The sequence below is a fragment of the Dromiciops gliroides genome, chromosome 2 (assembly GCF_019393635.1).
Source record: "Dromiciops gliroides isolate mDroGli1 chromosome 2, mDroGli1.pri, whole genome shotgun sequence".
NCBI lineage: Eukaryota > Metazoa > Chordata > Mammalia > Microbiotheria > Microbiotheriidae > Dromiciops > Dromiciops gliroides.
This window is the reverse complement of record NC_057862.1, coordinates 156,823,805-156,841,752: the sequence shown is the minus strand read 5'-3', so window position 1 is coordinate 156,841,752 and position 17,948 is coordinate 156,823,805. Positions and strand designations below refer to the sequence as shown.

Genomic DNA, 17,948 nt, shown 5'->3' with positions numbered 1-17,948 from the left:
ACTCTGCTCATTTAACCTTTGCCTGAAAGGCTGAGGAAATGGGGCAGTATTTCCTCAGGGCAGGTGCCATTCCTGACCCTGTCAGAAAATGCAAACTTCCTGCACATGGCATCCAGCATATATGATGACCTATATGAGCTGGAGACTGTAGCCCAAAGGCCTTGCTGCATCTTCTGATTCATGTTTCTTTCTTGAGCTTAACAGTGATCCTGAGAAGGGTGCTTCCTGGTGGCTGTGAGAGGTCAGTTGCTTTTAGGCTCCTCAGCTAGAACTGAGTTTCTGCATTGGAAAAGTTGACCCCTAAGGAGCCCAAACTCTAGCCTAACTTGTTAGAAGACATGGACCTTAGGAGAAAGAGTGCCAAGTCAAATCAGAGGTGAAATGCTAGCTCAGTCTTCCTGAAAAGTGTTTTATATTTTTATGTGCTAAGTATACTGTTATCCTCTCCCATGAGAGATTAACAGTAGTTATAAGTTACTGCTTTCTATTTGAGTTTTGTTAATGCTTACTTGTGAGTATTGTCCATTTCTTTTGTGTAGAGGAAATATATATATATATATATATATATATATATATATAAACACCTAGAGTATTCTCCTACTTCAAAGAAGCACTAGGCATGAGATAAGTCAAAACTTCAAGTTATTTTCCCTAGGGCTCTTGACTAAAAGCCAGTGATTTCTAGCAAAAGAGGCTGGCCTGTCTCTTTAGGGACCAGACTCTCACCAGGACTGAACTTGGCATACATGCATAGACCCAGAATAAGGGCCTCTAAACTTCAGAGCAAGCAACTCTAAGATTTTTGGTTACAGAGATGGCACTGTCCTGCATCAGTAGAGGGATGTTTTCTAATCAGGAAGCATCTAATGCCCACAAAATCACAGGTCCAGTCCCTATGCCCATGAAAGTTGCCATGAGAGCAATGCAGATGTTAATCTCTTCTCACTCTCTTCTTACCCCTTGACAGTTTGGCTTCCAACCTCATCATTCAACCAAAACTGTTCTCTCCAAAGTTACTAACGATTTGTTGATCGCCAAATCTAGTGGCCTTTCCTTGGTCCTGACCCTTTTTGACCTCTCTGTACCCTTTGAGACTATCTATCACCCTCTTCTCCTTGGTACTTTCTTCTCTCTAGGTTTTTGGGACACTGCTCTCTCTCCTAGTTCCTCTACTGTTCGACTGATCACTCCTTCTCTGTTTCTTTTGCTGGATCTTCATCCAAGTCACACCTATTAACTGTGGAGTAATCTCCTTGGGACACCTCTGGTCCCAAGGCTCTGGTCTAGGCCCTCTCTTTTTTTTTTTTCTTTTGTACCGTATTACATTAGCTCCTACAGTTTCAATTAATCTCTATGTAAATAACTCCCCTTTCTACTAGTCCAGCCCTAACATCTCTCCAGACTGTTGATCTTGAATCTCCCAGTGCCTATTAGATATTTAAAAATGGATATCCTTTAGTCGTCTTAAACTCAACATGTCCAAAACTGAACTCATTCTCTCTCTCCCTAATTTCTTCCTCATTTCCACATTACTGTCTCTGTGACACCATTCTCCCAGTCACCCAGGCTCACAGCTTAGGGATCATCCTTGGCTCCTCATTCTCTCACTTCCCCATAACCAGTTATCAAGACCTGTTGTTTCCACTTTCCTAACATCTTCCCTTTATGGCTCCACCTTGCCTCAGACAGTGGCATTACCCCAATATAGACCTCATCATCTCATACCTGGATGACTGACTGGACTATTCCTCCTCCCATCTCTCCCATCATAGTCCATCCTCCACTCAACATGAGTTCATGTCTGACTTTATCACCTCCTCATTCAATAAACTCCTGTTGTTCCCTGCTGTCTCCAGGATCATATGCAAAATCCCATCTAACATTTTTTTTTCAGCAACAAACATTTCTTTTATTTTCTAGTTACATGTAAGGGTACTTTTCAACATTCATTTTCATAAGATTTAGAGTTCCAAATTTTTCTCCCTCCCTCCCTTTCCTCCCCCCTCCACAAGATTGCAACCAAGTTATATAGGTACAATCCACAAGTGTTCTTTTTATCAGTTCATTCTATAGGGGTACATAGTAATCTTCCTCATTAGTTCCTTGGGATTGTCTTGGATAATGGCATTGCTGAGAGTAGTTAAGTCATTCATAATTGCTCACTGAACAATACTGCTGTCACTATGCACAATGTCCTCCCAGCTCTGCTCACTTCACTATACATCGATGTTCATTAGTCTTTCAAGGTTTTTCTGGGATCATCCTGTTTGTCATTTCTTGTAGCACAAGACCACTCCACTACAATCATATAGCACAGCTTTTTCCATCATTCCTCAATTGATGGACATTCCCTTGATTCTCAATTCTTAGCCTCCACAAAGAGTTGCTATAAATATTTTTTGTACAATTTTTCCCTTTTTCTCTTTTTCATAATTACTATTGTTAACGGTTTCCTTTCCATCCTATTTTCTTCCCCATGATATTTATTCTATTATCCATCTTCTTTCATCCTATCACTCTTCAAAAGGGATTTACTCCTGTCTTTCCCCTCCCCAACTCTGTCCTTCCTTCTTTTGCCCTGCCCCTCTCTCTTTATCCCCTTCCCCTCCTATTTTTCTGCAGGGTTATAGAGATTACTCCACCCAATTGAGTGTGTACATTATTACCTCCTTGAGCCAATTCTGATGAGATTGAGGTCTTTGAGCCAATTTTGATGAGTGTTAGGCTTTTTTACTGCCCAGATTAAATAGATTACTCCACCCAGTTGGGTGTGTCTGTTAGTCCCTCCTTGAGGCAGTTCTGATGAGTTTAAGGTCTTTGAGCCTTTTCTGATGAGTGTAAAATTCATTTACTGCCCTGCTCTTCTCCCATCTCTTCCCCCACTTCTTAAGCCTTTTCCTGTTACTGTCATGTAGGATTTCCCTTCTGCCCTTCCCCCTCCCCCAATGAATCCCCTTCACCCCTCAATTTAACCCTAATGATGTCATCACCTAGCTAAGTGACACAGTGGACAAAGCATCACCCCTGGACCCAGGGGGATCCCAGTCAAAACCCGGCCTCAGACACAAGACAGTCACCCACTGTACGACCCCAGGTATGTCCCCCAGCTCTGATTTTTTGTGTTTCTCTAGGGTCTTGTATTTGAAAGTCAAATTTGCCATTCAGTTCAGGCCTTTTCATCATAAATATCTGAAAGTCTTCTTTTTCATTAAAGTCCCATTTTTCCGTTGAAAGATTATGCTGAGTTTTGCTAGGTAGGTGATTCTTGGTTGTAATCCTTTGCCCTTTGGAATATCATATTCTATGCCCTCTGGTCCTTTAATGTAGAAGCTGCTAGATCTTGTGCTATCCTGACTGTGGCTCCACAGTACTTGGAATTCTTTGATTTTTAGAGAAAAAGGTCAACCTTCTTCATTTGAAGAGTGAATTTGTTCAATGAATGAACTATATGCACCCAATGCAAAACTGGCTCCATAACCAAGGAATGAGGAAACCAGGGAAAGTTTGATCAGCAGCAATCCCTGGTGACTAATATTCTTTACATAGAGCAGCCATGTGCTGATCCTGCTCTTGACCTTCTCTACTCCTTGGGAGTAGAGTCTAGAGTCACATAAGGTAGCATTAAGCCCCACCTCTCAAGGTCACATCAACAATAGAAGAGGAATCCAGATGGAGAAATAGTATTCTATCAGTCAGTTGGTAGAGCTGGAAATTGATGGACTCTTTTTGGAAAGTTATCTGGCAACATACAGGAAGACATAAAAAACTGAGCCCAAACTCCCTACTCCCTCACTCACTCAACTTATAGTAAAATATAAGCTTCTCAAGGGCAGGAAATACTTTGCTTTTGTTTTTGTATCTCCAGTCCCTAGTATAGTGCCTGGCACTTACAAGGCACTTTAAAAGTGTTTACTAAATTAAGTGTTTTTCACCCAATAATCCCACAATTAGGGTTAGATCCAATGGAAGTTAATAAAGTGACATGGGATGAAGAGATCTACCTGTACAAAAAAAACTGTATTTGATAAAGCAGAAAAACTAAAGATTTTCTATATATCCATGATTGAGGAATGGCTAAATAAATTAGGAGATAGAAGTTAATGGAAAATTAAAAATGACAAGTACCATTAAAAATGACAAGTATGAAGAATACAAAGAAATACATAAAGATGCACACAAAGCTTTGTAAAGTGAATCCAAACATAAATATTGACTACAACTAGATAAAAATAACAACAGCAAAATCTAATAAGCACAAAGATTGGAAAAGATCAAAAAAAGTCACAGCAAATAAAATGTTGATAATTTTTTAGGCAAGGTAAAGCTTTTTATTTGCCTTTAGAAAACTGTAACTAGTTTGGAGTTTATGGCTTGCAAGTGAAATATTTGTGTGACAACTTTTTGGTTGTGATGATTATTAAATTTGGAATAACAATTATAAACCCCTCCCACCATCACTGCCACCACCATCACAACCAGCAAATTACGAATTCAGACATCTCAAACTGCAAGGTAGCATTCCCATTAGTAGATCAAGGAAGGAGCAACCTTTTTTTAATCCTTAGTATCACAAACAGGGGTAAGTAAGATCAGTTGAAATCAGTGGAAGGCTCAGGCAGGGCTAGAAGAGATGGAAAACAAAAATTGCAATGAGGAAAGAGAGTCAAGAACATACTTACATTAGTATTACAAAGCTTGTATTGTCGGTAAGCTCCAATGCACATGATCTCTGTAGATCGGTGGGGCTGAGAAAAGCCATGGGGTGGACGGAGAGATGGACGGTGGGACCCTCCACCAGGGCTGCTACTCACTTCCATGCCATGGAATAGACTTGGAGTTGCAGGAAAACCCTGGACTCGGGATAAAGATGGCTGGTAAATTGAAGACTCTAAGGGCTGGAGTCTGGGCTGAGAGCCATGGTTGCCTTGGTAGAGATGCCTGCGCTGCACAGCAGGGGTAGCTGGATGGCTGTAATGGGGAGCAGAGTCTGCCTCTCCATGATATCTTTGATGCTGAGTTGATTGCCTTTGTCTCCGAAGCCTCTGAGGGGGTTGTCCAGTGTCCGTCTGCAACGGTAATATGTATGGGGCTTTCCCATAGCCATATTTTCCAGGGGCAATAGGACTTCTGTTCCTACTCCTAAAAAGAAACAAAGAAAATGGTAGCTGAGATTTCTGAAGAAATTTTCAGAAAGCAGATTAGCACTGCTCCAGGATGGTAGGAAGTGGGCAAGAGGGAAAGCTTCCTGTCTTCATCAGTAAAATGAAAAGGTTGATCTCAATGTTCTTTAAAATTCCTTCCAGCTACCACTACTAGGTCTATATCCCAAAGAGAATTTTTTTTTTTTTTTAGTGAGGCAATTGGGGTTAAGTGACTTGCCCAGGGTCACACAGCTAGTAAGTGTTAAGTGTCTGAGGCTGGATTTGAACTCAGGTCCTCCTGACTCCAGGGCCGGTGCTCTATCCACTGCGCCACCTAGCTGCCCCCAAAGAGAATTTTTTTAAAGGAAAAGGACACAAATATACAAAAAAAAATATTTATAAAAGCTCTTTTAGTGGTGGCAAAGAATTGGAAATTGGGGAGGGGGAGGGTATATCCATCAATTGGGAAATGGCTGAACAAGTTGTTGTATCTGATTGTGACAGAATACCATAGTGCTGTAAGAACTGATGAGTAGGAGGGGTTCTTATCTAGGCATTCTCTATATGTAATTATAGCGTAAGGGGCTAATAGGTCCAATTGTAGGCCAGTTGAATGCATTGTAATTATAGGGGAGGGTACTAGCAGTTAGGGCATAAAAGGGTTCATGTAGAAGATGGTGCTTGAGCAGATTCTTGAAGAGAAGGACTGTGGAAGAAGATGGATGAAAAGGTACTGGGGACAATTAAATGTACAACAGGGGCCATATGTAGCTAGTTGCCTATGTACTATCTAGCATTCTTTAATTTCTCTAAGAAAATTAAATTTGGTACTATTTTCACAAATGACAGTAATGCACAATAAACCCAAGATGACCTCTTGACTTAGATAAGAATTATTAGCATGAGTAGTTGGTTCTGACTACTGTTTCCTCTCAATCTTCTGAAGTATGTATCACTTTACTCCCTGAATACCTTATTCTTTTTTTTTTTTTTTTAGTGAGGCAATTGGGGTTAAGTGACTTGCCCAGGGTCACACAGCTAGTAAGTGTTAAGTGTCTGAGCCTGGATTTGAACTCAGGTATTCCTGACTCCAGGGCCAGTGCTCTATCCACTGCGCCATCTAGCTACCCCCCCCAAATACCTTATTCTTAATCTCTTTCTTCTACTTTCTTTAGAATCCTAAAATAAAGAATTGCAAAGTAGATGAGAATCTAAAGACCTGAGCCCTAGTCCTGGCCTTGCCATCAACTAGCTGGTCTCTAGTCTCTTCCTACTTCTAAAACTGCATTAAGTCTACCATCTAATCTAACACTTTCATTTTACAGATAAGGAAACTGAACTAGAGAGGGAAAAGGACTGGCTTAAGGCAGTGATACCACAGTGCTGTAACTTGAACCCAAATATTGGAATTCCCAATCTAGTGTACTTTCCACCAACCCACAATAATTTCAGGCTAAAGGTCTATCATTTTTTTTTTTTTAATATTCATCAGTCTCTCTTCTCCCTTTCTCTTCTTTTTCTTCATCTTCACCTTTTATCAGGTATGCACTTCTGGTAAAAGGGATCTATTACTCTTTAGAGATCAATGACTATGGGAGAAGACATAAGAAAAAAATGAGAAAAATCAAGAAATGCTAACTATAATTACATTGGTGGCAGAGAGTAAGGGGAAGTATTTGTTGTTTTATTTTAATTCACTTAGCTTATTTGTCTCTCCCTCTAAATCTGATTTTGCTCCTGTTTTTTTCTATCCCTATTGACCTAATATTACTTCTTGTTTATAACCCTGAGGTGAATGTTGACTCCTTACCTTTTAAGGTAGGTGCTTTGGAGAGTTTGCCCTTGACCCTCCTCTTTTTTTTCCCTCTATACGCTATCATTTTGCAATTTCACCTACTCTAACCACTTCTCTTGATACTCAAATATTTGTCTTCAGCTCTGACCTCTTTTAAATGCCAGTCCCACATCTCCAACTGCCTACAAATTATCTCCACCTGAATATCCCATGCCTCATACACAATGTATATAAAATCTTAATACTTTTGTCTGTGGCACCACAATTTATCCGAAAGGCATTGTTTGGAACTTTGAGTTACATTTGACCCTCTCTGCACTCTGACCACTCAAATCCAATTAGTTACCAAGTCATGTCATCTCTATAATAGCAAAATATATCATATTCTTATATCCTTTCCTTATTTCCACTGCCACCACCCTAGTATAGGCCTTCATCACCTCCTATCTTGGATATTTCAAAGACTTTCTACTAAGTCTTTACACCTCTGTTCTCTCATGCCTGTAATCCACCCTTCATGCTAAGGGCAAAACAATCATTCCTATTCTGTTCTTTCTTCTCTGCTCCACATCTTAGAATCCTTAGCTTCCTTCAAGATTGAGTTGTTGGTTCTCTCTTACTCCTGAAATTATTTTCTTAACTAATCTACATAAATGTTGTATCCTCCCAGTAGAATGGCAGCTTCTCAAGAATAAGTGGTACTTTTCATTTTCTTCAGTATCCTTAGCACCTAGCATACCATCTTTCACTGTTAAGATTAAAAAAATGTTTTTTGAATTATAATTTAATCGAATGCATACTTAACATCTGATTATATAATTCCTCTGATCCAATATTTTCTGGGCCCTCCTATTGCTTAGTAATTTAATTTCAGACTCCCTTGCCTAGAATTCCAATAGCTTCCATAAGTATCCATCATCCCTCCTTTCTCAATCCTATCACTTTAATTATGTAGACATTCTTTGCTACAGTAGCCTAAGCTATTCTCTGCCCCCCATAATGTTCCATGTATCCCTCTCTTCATGTTTTTGTGCTTGCAACATATTTTTTTCCCTGCTGAATGACTACCTACCCTTTAAACTCCATTGCCCATCTCCTCCATGAAGCCTTCCTCGACCCACCTAGATGTTAGCTTTCTTTTTTAATCTCATTTAGCACTTTATTTTGTACCCCTCTATTGGATTGTTCATGTATTACTATATTCTAGTTTTCGGTGTATTATAGTTGTCCCCTACTGTAAGGTAAACTCCTCCAGGGTAGGGACTTAATCTAATTTAAATTTCATTATTTCCCTGAATACTTAGCAGAATACTTTTTGTATACAGCAGATACTTAATAAATGTTGAATTAAACTCAATAAAATGCCTGAGAATGGAGCAGATTCACTGTGTAGACATAACAAATCACGATATATAGAAATATACAAACACATATATGTATGTATACACATACATACACACATTTTTTTATCCAATAATACTAAGTACTTTATTTTATTCTAGATGACTCTGTGGGGGGAAAATAACTGGAAACTCCTGCTCTCATAAGTAAATACCTGTAGAGACACAAGTTACATTGTCAATGTGAGTATTTGTTTAGCTGAACTATGAATATTTGTTATGAAGGTGGTTTTTTTTCCCCCTCTTTTGGTATTATTGCTCATGGGAGGGGAATGGTGTGGGAGGAAAAGATAATAAAGGCCTGTAAGAAAACAAACCAAAAAGAAAAATGAAAGGGAACAGAAGTCTCTAACATCAAAGTTAGATTTTTTTTTATTAGTATTTCTCCAAGATGACGACTGAGTCACCTCCTTTAGCCCAATAGCAACACAACTTTTTGTGACACTTTATAGTTTGGAAAGGATTGGGCAAGTATCATCATCCTCATTTTGCCAGTGAGGAAATTAAAGCCAAAAGAAGAAAATGATTTGCCTACAGTCACAAAGCTAGTAAATGGTAGAGCACAGAACCCAGATCTCCTGACTCCAAGTCCAGAGGTCTTTCCATTATACTCTGCTACTTCCTTTAAAAAAAAAAAAAGTTTTACTAATGCCTTTTGTTTTTGTATATCAGTTATTTCTGGAAATAACTTCCTTTTCTTTTCTTCTAAATTGAACCCGCCCTGTTAACAGAGAAGGAACATTAAGCAAAAACACTTTTTATATAAGAATCATATCTGATGATGAATGCAACTTTCTGACTTAAAAACCTTGGCATGCCTCTCTATAGGGAAGAGGGATAAGTTTTACATTTTCCCTTCTTTACGATTGTTACTAGATTTTTAGTTTATCAAAATTGTTCAAAGTGATATTTACATTTACATTGTTACTGTCTCTGTATACAATATATTACATATAAAAGTGTATTCTTCTGTTTCATCTTATTTCACTTTGCATCAATTTGTAGAAATTTTGTGTTTCTATGAATTCTTCATATCCATACATTCTTAATGCATAATAATATTCTATTACATTCACATATCATAATTTTTCACCAACTGATGAGCATACACTTTACTTTCCCATCTTTGCCACAATAAAAGTGCTGCTATGAATATCATGTGTATACATGCATATATATAGATATTCACATACACACCTATATATGTGTGTGACTATATAATATACACATATATTTATTAGATACAGATATAGAGATATAGACATAGAGATAGAGATAGACATAGATGATATAGATGTAGATATGGACACAATCTTTCTGTCCTTGACTTCCTTGGGTATAAGTCCCACCGTAATATCATTCAGCTAAAGGATATAGACAGTTTGGTCACTTGTCACTTTTGTTGCATAATTACAAATTGAAATCCAGAATACTGTTCTATTAAAAATGGAACGTGTGCTGTGTTCCGTTACCCTCTCCAGCACAGACGATGCTTTTTGGTCATCTTTGTCAGTTTGTAGCGTATGAGGCAAATCTTCAGAGCTGTTTTAATTTGCATTCCTCTATTAGTGATTTGAAACATGTTTTCATATGGTTATTTATAGTTCACAATTTGGCATCTATTGGTTACTATATTTTGATGGCTTATTTATTGGGGAATTGCTCCCAGTTACATATTTGTGTAATTCCCTATGTATTTTGAACCACTATGTCTTTTATCAATGATATTCGATGCAAGTACTTTCCTACTTTATTTTATTCTAATTGTATCTTCACTGATTTTGTTGTGCAAAAGCTTTTTAATTTCATGTAACTGAAATTGTATGTTTTGTCTTTTATTCTTACCTTTCTCACTTGTTTGGGTAAGAATTCTCTATAACCATAGCTGGGAAAGCTAGCTTTTTTATTCCTTAGTTTTTATTATGTGAATTTTAATATCCAGGTTATATTTATTTGGAAGCTATTGTGGTATTTGGTGCAAGTTGTTGGTCTAAACTTAACTTTGCTGGGGCAGCTAGGTGGCACAGTGGATAGAGCACCAGCCCTGGATTCAGGAGGACCTGAGTTCAAATCCGGCCTCAGACACTTAACACTAGCTGTGTGACCCTGGGCAAGTCACTTAACCCCAATTGCCTCACCAAAAAAAAAACAAAACCAAAAATAAATAAACTTAACTTTGCCAAACTAAGCTTCATTTTCACCAGTAGTTCTTGTCAAATAGGGAATCCTCTCCCCAGTAATTTATGTTCTTGGCTTGATTACTCTTTTCCATTGCTTCTGTTTCTTGGATATGTAGTCTGTTCCACTGACCTTTCTATTTTTAAAACAGTAATAAATATTTTGATAACTAATCCTTATTAATATAGTTTGAAATGTGATAATGCCCCTAAATAATAATCCCCCTAAATCCCAACTTTTAACCATTATTTCCCTTCCCTTGAGATTCTAAAAGTTTTATTCCTCCAAACTAATTTTGTTTTTGATCACATGCAATATCCCCTTGGTAATTTAGTTGGTATGACATGAAATCTGTAAATTTAGCTTAGTGTCATCCTTTAAATTCTATTGATATGTCCCAACCCTAAGCAATATCTTTCTTTATAGCTGTAAAGAGATTTTTCTTGTAATTACATAAATCTTGCATGTGTCTTGGTAGATTGATTGGTATTTTGTAGCTATTGTGAATGGAATTTATTTTTGTTATAAATTCTACATTTTTATTAGTGTTGTATAGATATGTTAATGATTTCTGTGGACTTATTTTGTATCCTAATACTTTACTGAAGCTGTCCTTGGTCTCAGTTAGTTTCTTCCACCATCTTGCTTCTTGACCCAGGATATTAATCTTACCACCCATGGCCATCAAGAAGTTAGCAAAATGTTGCTCTTTAAAGAGTAGCCATACTAAACTGAAAATGGGAACCAGCACAAAATATAAATTATTGATGTTTAAGAAGTTCCAGTTAGTCAAAGAACTTAAAGAGATATGGAACATTTTGTAAGATTCTCAAAACATTAGGAATGAACCCCACCTCCAACTCCTGCAGAAGCTTTACAAATAAATTTTGATAATATTCAACTCTTAGGGCCAGATAGGTGGCACAGTGGATAAAGCACTGGCCCTGGATTCAGGAGGACCTGAGTTCAAATCTGACCTCAATGACACTAGCTGTGTGACCCTGAGCAAGTCACTTAACCCTCATTGCCCCACCAAAAAAAAAAAATCAAAATCCAACTCTTGGCTCTCTATACTAATTAAGAGCTAAAAGCTATATCGCTGGAAAATTTCTCAGAAATTTAAATAACTTGCTGTAGTTGGCTAAGGCAGCACAGTTAGAGGGCAGTCCTTAGGACAGGCTGTGTGGTGAGGAAGTCAGATAAATGACGCTGCCTGTGGACTAGAGAGTACATGGAGTAGGAATATGCCTGAGGAGGAAGGAAGAAGTATTCCTGGAAGGCACACAAATAAACCAAAATATGAATAACAGGCAATTGATCAATAATAAAAATGTACTAAATTTCTAATATACTGCAGACTTCAAAAGAACTTAAATGTCAAACTATGTCAGTGCAGCAACACTCAATACATTTATTCATTCAGCAAGCATTTATTAACTATCCAATATATGCCAAACAATATGCTAGACACTAAGGAAAAAAAAAGACAAAGCAGTGTAGGCCCTCGTGCTTATATTTTTTTATATGTAGCATATAATGTAATGATAGTTAATCAGGGGAGGCTGCCAAGCTTTTGGACTTCAGTTTGCAGAGGCCTTCCCATGGAATATAAATAAAACTAAGCCTGCAACCTTAGGCTACTGCTGGTGACATGTGTGACTGAACCTCTTGTTAAAAGCCAGAGGCTTCTGATTGGTCCGTTGATTCCCATGATTGGAGGAGTGAGTCTGTTAAAGGAGTAAGGGTATGCGGAATAGAAATAAATAGAAAACCATTTGCAAAAATCAATATGATGTAATTTGGAGAGAATTGTAATTGAAGTAATTAGGAGATAATCGGGAAGGACCTCTGCAGGAGGTGGTACCTGAGATGTTTTGAAAGAAGCTTAGGGAATCTTAAGGGCAGCTAGGTGATGCTGTGGATAAAGTGCAAGGCCTGGAGTCAGGAAGACTCATCTTCCCGAATTCAAATCTGACCTAAGACACTTACTAGCTGTGTGTCCCTGAGCAAATCACTTAACCATGTTTGCCTTAGTTTCCTCAACTGTAAAATTAGCTGGAGAAAGAAATAGCAAATCACTCCAGTATCTCTGCCAAGAAAACCCCAAACAGGATCACCAGGAGTTGAACATGACTGATATGACTCAACAACAACAAAATAATAGTTTTCTAATAGTCATAAAGGAAAAAGATATAAAATGTTTTGCATCATCCTTAAGACTCTGGCAATAAACCCTCAGCCCACCACTGGATATTTCTACCAAATTCCCTGTAGGCATCTCAAAATTAGCATATTTAAAACAGAGCTCATTATCTTCCTTAATAAACCTACCCACTTGTCAAACTTCCAGATTTGTATCAAAGGCACTACACTTCCTGCAGGAGTGGCTCTTTCTGGGCCTCAGAGTCCTCATTTTTAAATTAGGTTATTAGACCAGACCAGAGCTTCTTAAACTTTTTTCCACTTTCAAACTCTTTTCGCCCAAGAAATTTTTATGGGACCCCAAGTATATAGGTATATAAAATAGGTATACATAACTTTCTACTGTTTCCCAATTTTTCAAGACCCCCACATTCAATTATGTGACCCTGCATGGGGTCGCGACCCACATTTTAAGAAGCTTTGATCTAGATGACCTCTACGATTCTTTCCAACTCTAGATAGAAATTCCTAATGACACCAACAACATGTGCTTAAACAGCACTCTAAGTTTTGCAAGGTCCTTTCCTCACAAGAACGCTGGGAGGTCATAGTCCAAAAATTAATATCCTCACTCTCCAAACAAGGGAACTGAGGCTCAAAGAGACTAAGCAAGTTGCCCATTTGAAACCATGCCCCCGTCCAATAACAAAGAGAAAGGTCATTACCTCATTCTTGAAGACTTAAGTCATTGGCAATCATAGAGAGGCAATATTGGCGAGATGACTCTTAGTTTATATACCAGTAGTAGTGTGAAGAGAAAGTGTGCTGGATGAGGAGTTTAGAGAAATGGATTCTCTACTATTTCAACCCACCCAATCCCTGGACTAGCAGGACTATGAGTGATTAAGGTCCTCAGGAGTTAGCCTGATTGGATAGTGGAGGAATTGGGAGGGCAAAAGTCCGAGCATAGGACAAACTTAAGAATGGAGAGAAGTAAGCAATAAGCTAATGAGCAGAAGAGGGCCAGAGGTGGGAGGTTATGTGAAAGGAAAAACACCATGTTTTGAGAGGGAGCTTATAGGAAGAAAGGTCCAAGTTTCAAGCTATAGACTACAGTAGCAGATAAGAGACTAGGGGATCAAACTGGATACCACCCTCCAGCCTTTCTCAAATGCCCTCCAATTGGAGAAGTCCCTTTGTCCTCACTATCTTCATTTCCCTGAATGGAATCCATGGTGTGCAAGCAACCACTGCCACCTGGCAAGTCATTTAATCTGGGTGGATAGTAAAAGAAAGAGGTTGGACTAGGAAAATCTCTAAGGTCCCTTCTACCCCTAAAAATTCTGTGATTCTATAATCATTCATTCCACATATGTACTATTGTAACCATGGCCAAGAATTTTATATGACGGCCTTGTTTAAATAAGCACATTAAATAATAAGTAATACATTGGCTTTATTTGGAATGTTGATTTCCTTCTTCTGGAAGAAAGTCTTTCTCCCCATACATACCACTAAAAAGAAAGTTTAAAGGACCACAGCTAATCATTAACATCTTTAACACTAATTGTGCCTTCATTCTTAGGTGATATGTATCATTTTGAATGAAAACACACTGCACTATTTATTTTGCCTTAAAGCATATTTCAATTAATTAATCTTGGCAACCCTCCCAACTAGACTAATGATGGAAGTATGCCCTATGCCACTTCAACAGATGTAATGAAAACCTTAATTAAAAAAAAAAATCTTGGATGTAATATACCTTTTTGTTTCTTGGGAAAGGCCAGGTAAAAATGCATGAGGTCACACAAAACTGAAGGAAAGAACTACTCTAGTTCTTTGCAAGACTTTTTTTTTTTAAATCTATCATCAAAACAGATGGAAGATGTCTCTTTTTAGTCTTTGTTCTGGGCAGTGAAACAGACTCAGAGTGTGAAAATAAAAGATCCCTATAGAAGCCATATTTGAAGGCATGGATAAGTTAATGATTATTAAAGGAAAATCAAACAACAAACCAGCCTTTTTCCAATTACAGAAGATGATGACTATTGTCTAAAAGGGAATTGTGCATATGTAAGATATGTAAATAATCATTGGCTTGATCCTTTTCAAAGCTTTTAATTTGTCCACATTTAGAGATCAGTGCTCCTGATAGTGTGACTTGCATATGTATTAACCCAACAAATAGGGAAAGTTACTTATTTAAACATAAGTCTCAAGTAGGAGAAACATTTGGAGCCATTAAAAACCAACCAAAGGTCAAAGCATATGATGAGGCAATTCTTAAGGGAAGAAATTCAAGTTTATCTATAGCCATATGAAAGATACAAATAACTAGAGAAATTCAAATTAAAGCAACTATATCGGCAAAGGTGATTTAATTTTGTCTTTGTTTTTGGCCTTTTACTTTTTAAAATTCCGGATAATTAAAAAGAAAAGAAAAAGAAAACCCTCATAACAATTCTTCGAAGTCCAGCAAAACAAATTCCCACACTGAAACACATCCAAAAATGTCTCATTATGCATTTTAAAGCATCACTTCTCTAGAAGGAGGCAGGTTGCATGTTTTCTCTTTAATTCTCCAGACTCATGGTTTATTATTGCATTGAAGCAAATTCTAAATTTTTTCAAAGTTGTTTTCCCTTACATTCTTGTCAAAGCATAAATTGTTCTCATGGCTCTGTTCACTTCTCTCTCTGCATTAGTTCATAGAGTTTTTTCTAGCTTCCTGTGAAACTGTCCATAAAAATCATGAATAATTTGTTTAGCCATTCCTTTTATAGGTAAACATCACCCTAAATTTACAGTTTAGGATTACTATGGAAAGAGCTGCTGTAAATATTTTTGTACATACATACATAGACATATACATACATGTACATATATATACAAAGTCTTTTCCTACTGAACTATGCACAGTTAATATTTTTCCACAAATTATTTAGGTCTATATTTGGTGTTTTTGTTTTGCTTTGCTTTGTTTTGGTTTGGTTTTTGTGAGGCAATGAGGGTTAAGTGATTTGCCCAGGGTCACACAGCTAGTAAGTGTCAAGTGTCTGAGGCTGGATTTGAACTCAGGTCCTCCTCAATCCAGGTCCAGTTCTTTATCCACTGTGTCACCTAGCTGTTCCCTTATATTTGTTTCTCCAAAGAATATTTTATATAGAGATTAATATAGTACCAGAATGTAACATGGGAGATATACTCTGAAATATTTTCTATCTTCTATAGTTATTTGAAGGGAAATTTCTCTTACTAACTCTTCCTGCTGGGTTTTGTTAGTGATATAAAAGAAAGCAAATGATGTATGTGGATTTATTTTATATCCTGAAACTTTGTTGAAATTACTTCTTTAATTCCTTTTTTGGTTTACTCCTTAGGATTTAATTAAATCCTTTCATCAAAAAGGTATTTTTGGGGTGGCTAGGTGGCACAGTGGATAAAGCACCGGCCCTGGATTCAGGAATACCTGAGCTCAAATCCGGCCTCAGACACTTGACACTTAACTAGCTGTGTGACCCTGGGCAAGTCACTTAACCCCCATTGCCCCACAAAAAAAAAAAAAGAAAAGAAAAAAAAGAAAGAAAAAAAAGGTATTTTTGAAGATACTTTGATATTTTTCTCCTTTGCCTATGCTTACTCTTGTAACTTCTCTTTATCTTCTTACTATAGCTATTGTTTTTCTAAGATGAGGCAAAATGACAAATTTAAGAAAGGAGAAAAGGACCAATAGGAACAAAAATACTCATACACACTCTTTTTTATTTGTTGTACAAGAACTGGAAACTGAGGGAATACCCATCGGTTAGGGAATAACTGAACGAATTATATATAATTATATAACTGAACAAGATATATGGATATAATGGAATTTTATTATAGCATAAGAAGTGATGGAGGAAGTTTTAGAGAAATCTGGAAAGATTTGTATGAACTGATGCAAAGTGATGTGAACAGACCCAGAAGACTAATTTATATCAGTATAACAACAAATTTGGAAGATCAACCATAATTCCAGAGGATAGATGATGAAGAATGCTACTCACTCCTAACAGAGAGGTGATAGCCTAAATGCAGTGAAAAGCAATTTTTTTAAATTAATAAAGTATTTTATTTTTTTCCGTTACATGTAAAGATAGTTCTCAACTTTTGTTTATACAAGCTTTACAATTTCAGATTTTTCTCCCTCCCCCCTCCCCTAGACAGCAGGTAATCTGATATAGGTTATATATATATATACACACACACACACACATAATAACATTAATCCTATTTCTGCATTAGTCATGTTATAAGAGAAAAAATCAGAGCAATGATGAAAAACCTCAAAATAGAAAAAAAACAACAGCACCAAAACTAAAAGAAATAGTATGGTTCATTCAGCATCTATACTCCGCAGTTCTTTTTTTTTTTTCTTGGATTTGGAGATCCTCTTCTATCATGAGTTCCCTGGAACTCTTCTGTACCATTGCATTGGTGAGAAGAATATAGTCCATCACAATAGATCAACACTCAATGTTGATGATACTGTGGACAATGTTCTTCTGGTTCTGCTCATTTCACTCATCATCAGCCCACGCAAGACCCTCCAGGTTTCTCTGAACTCCTCCTGCTCATCATTTCTTACAGCACAATAGTATTCCATTGAATTCATATACCACAACTTGTCCAGCCATTCCCCAATTGATGGGCAGCCCCTCAATTTCCAATTCCTTGCCACCACAAAAAGAGCAGCTATAAATATTTTTGTACATGTGGGTCCCTTTCCCCTTTCCATGATTTCTTTGGGAAAAAGACCCAAAAGTGGTATTGCTGGGTCAAAGGGTATGTACAGCTTTATCGCCCTTTGGGCATAATTCCAAATTGCTTTCCAGAATGATTGGATCACTTCACAGCTCCACCAACAATGAATTAGTGTTCCAATTTTGCCACAGCTTCTCCAACATTTATTATTTTCCTTTTTTGTCATTTTAGCCAATCTGATAGGTGTCAGGTGGTACCTCAGAGTTGTTTTAATTTGCATCTCTCTAATCATTAGAGATTTAGAGCATTTTTTCATATGGGAATAGATAGCTTTGGTTTCTTCTTCAGAAAACTGCCTGTTCATATCCTTTGACCATTTCTCAATTGGGGAATGACTTGGATTCTTATAAATTTGATTTAATTCCCTGTATATTTTAGAGATGAGGCCTTTATCAGAAGTACTGGCCACAAAAATTGTTTCCCAGATTTCTGCCTCCCTTCTAATTTTGGATGCATTGCTTCTGTTTGTACAAAGCATTTTTTTTA

General features: G+C 37.3%; 1 protein-coding gene across 1 annotated transcript in view; it reads right to left on the bottom strand.

Annotated features, from left to right (window-relative positions):
• The window catches only part of LOC122738426 (thrombospondin type-1 domain-containing protein 4-like), a 406,762-nt gene that overhangs the window by 218,791 nt on the left and 170,023 nt on the right, over nucleotides 1-17,948 (bottom strand). The window contains exon 5 of the mRNA XM_043980469.1: nucleotides 4,680-5,139. Within this exon, the coding sequence (XP_043836404.1) occupies nucleotides 4,680-5,139 (460 nt within the window). The remainder of the gene's footprint in view (nucleotides 1-4,679; nucleotides 5,140-17,948) is intronic.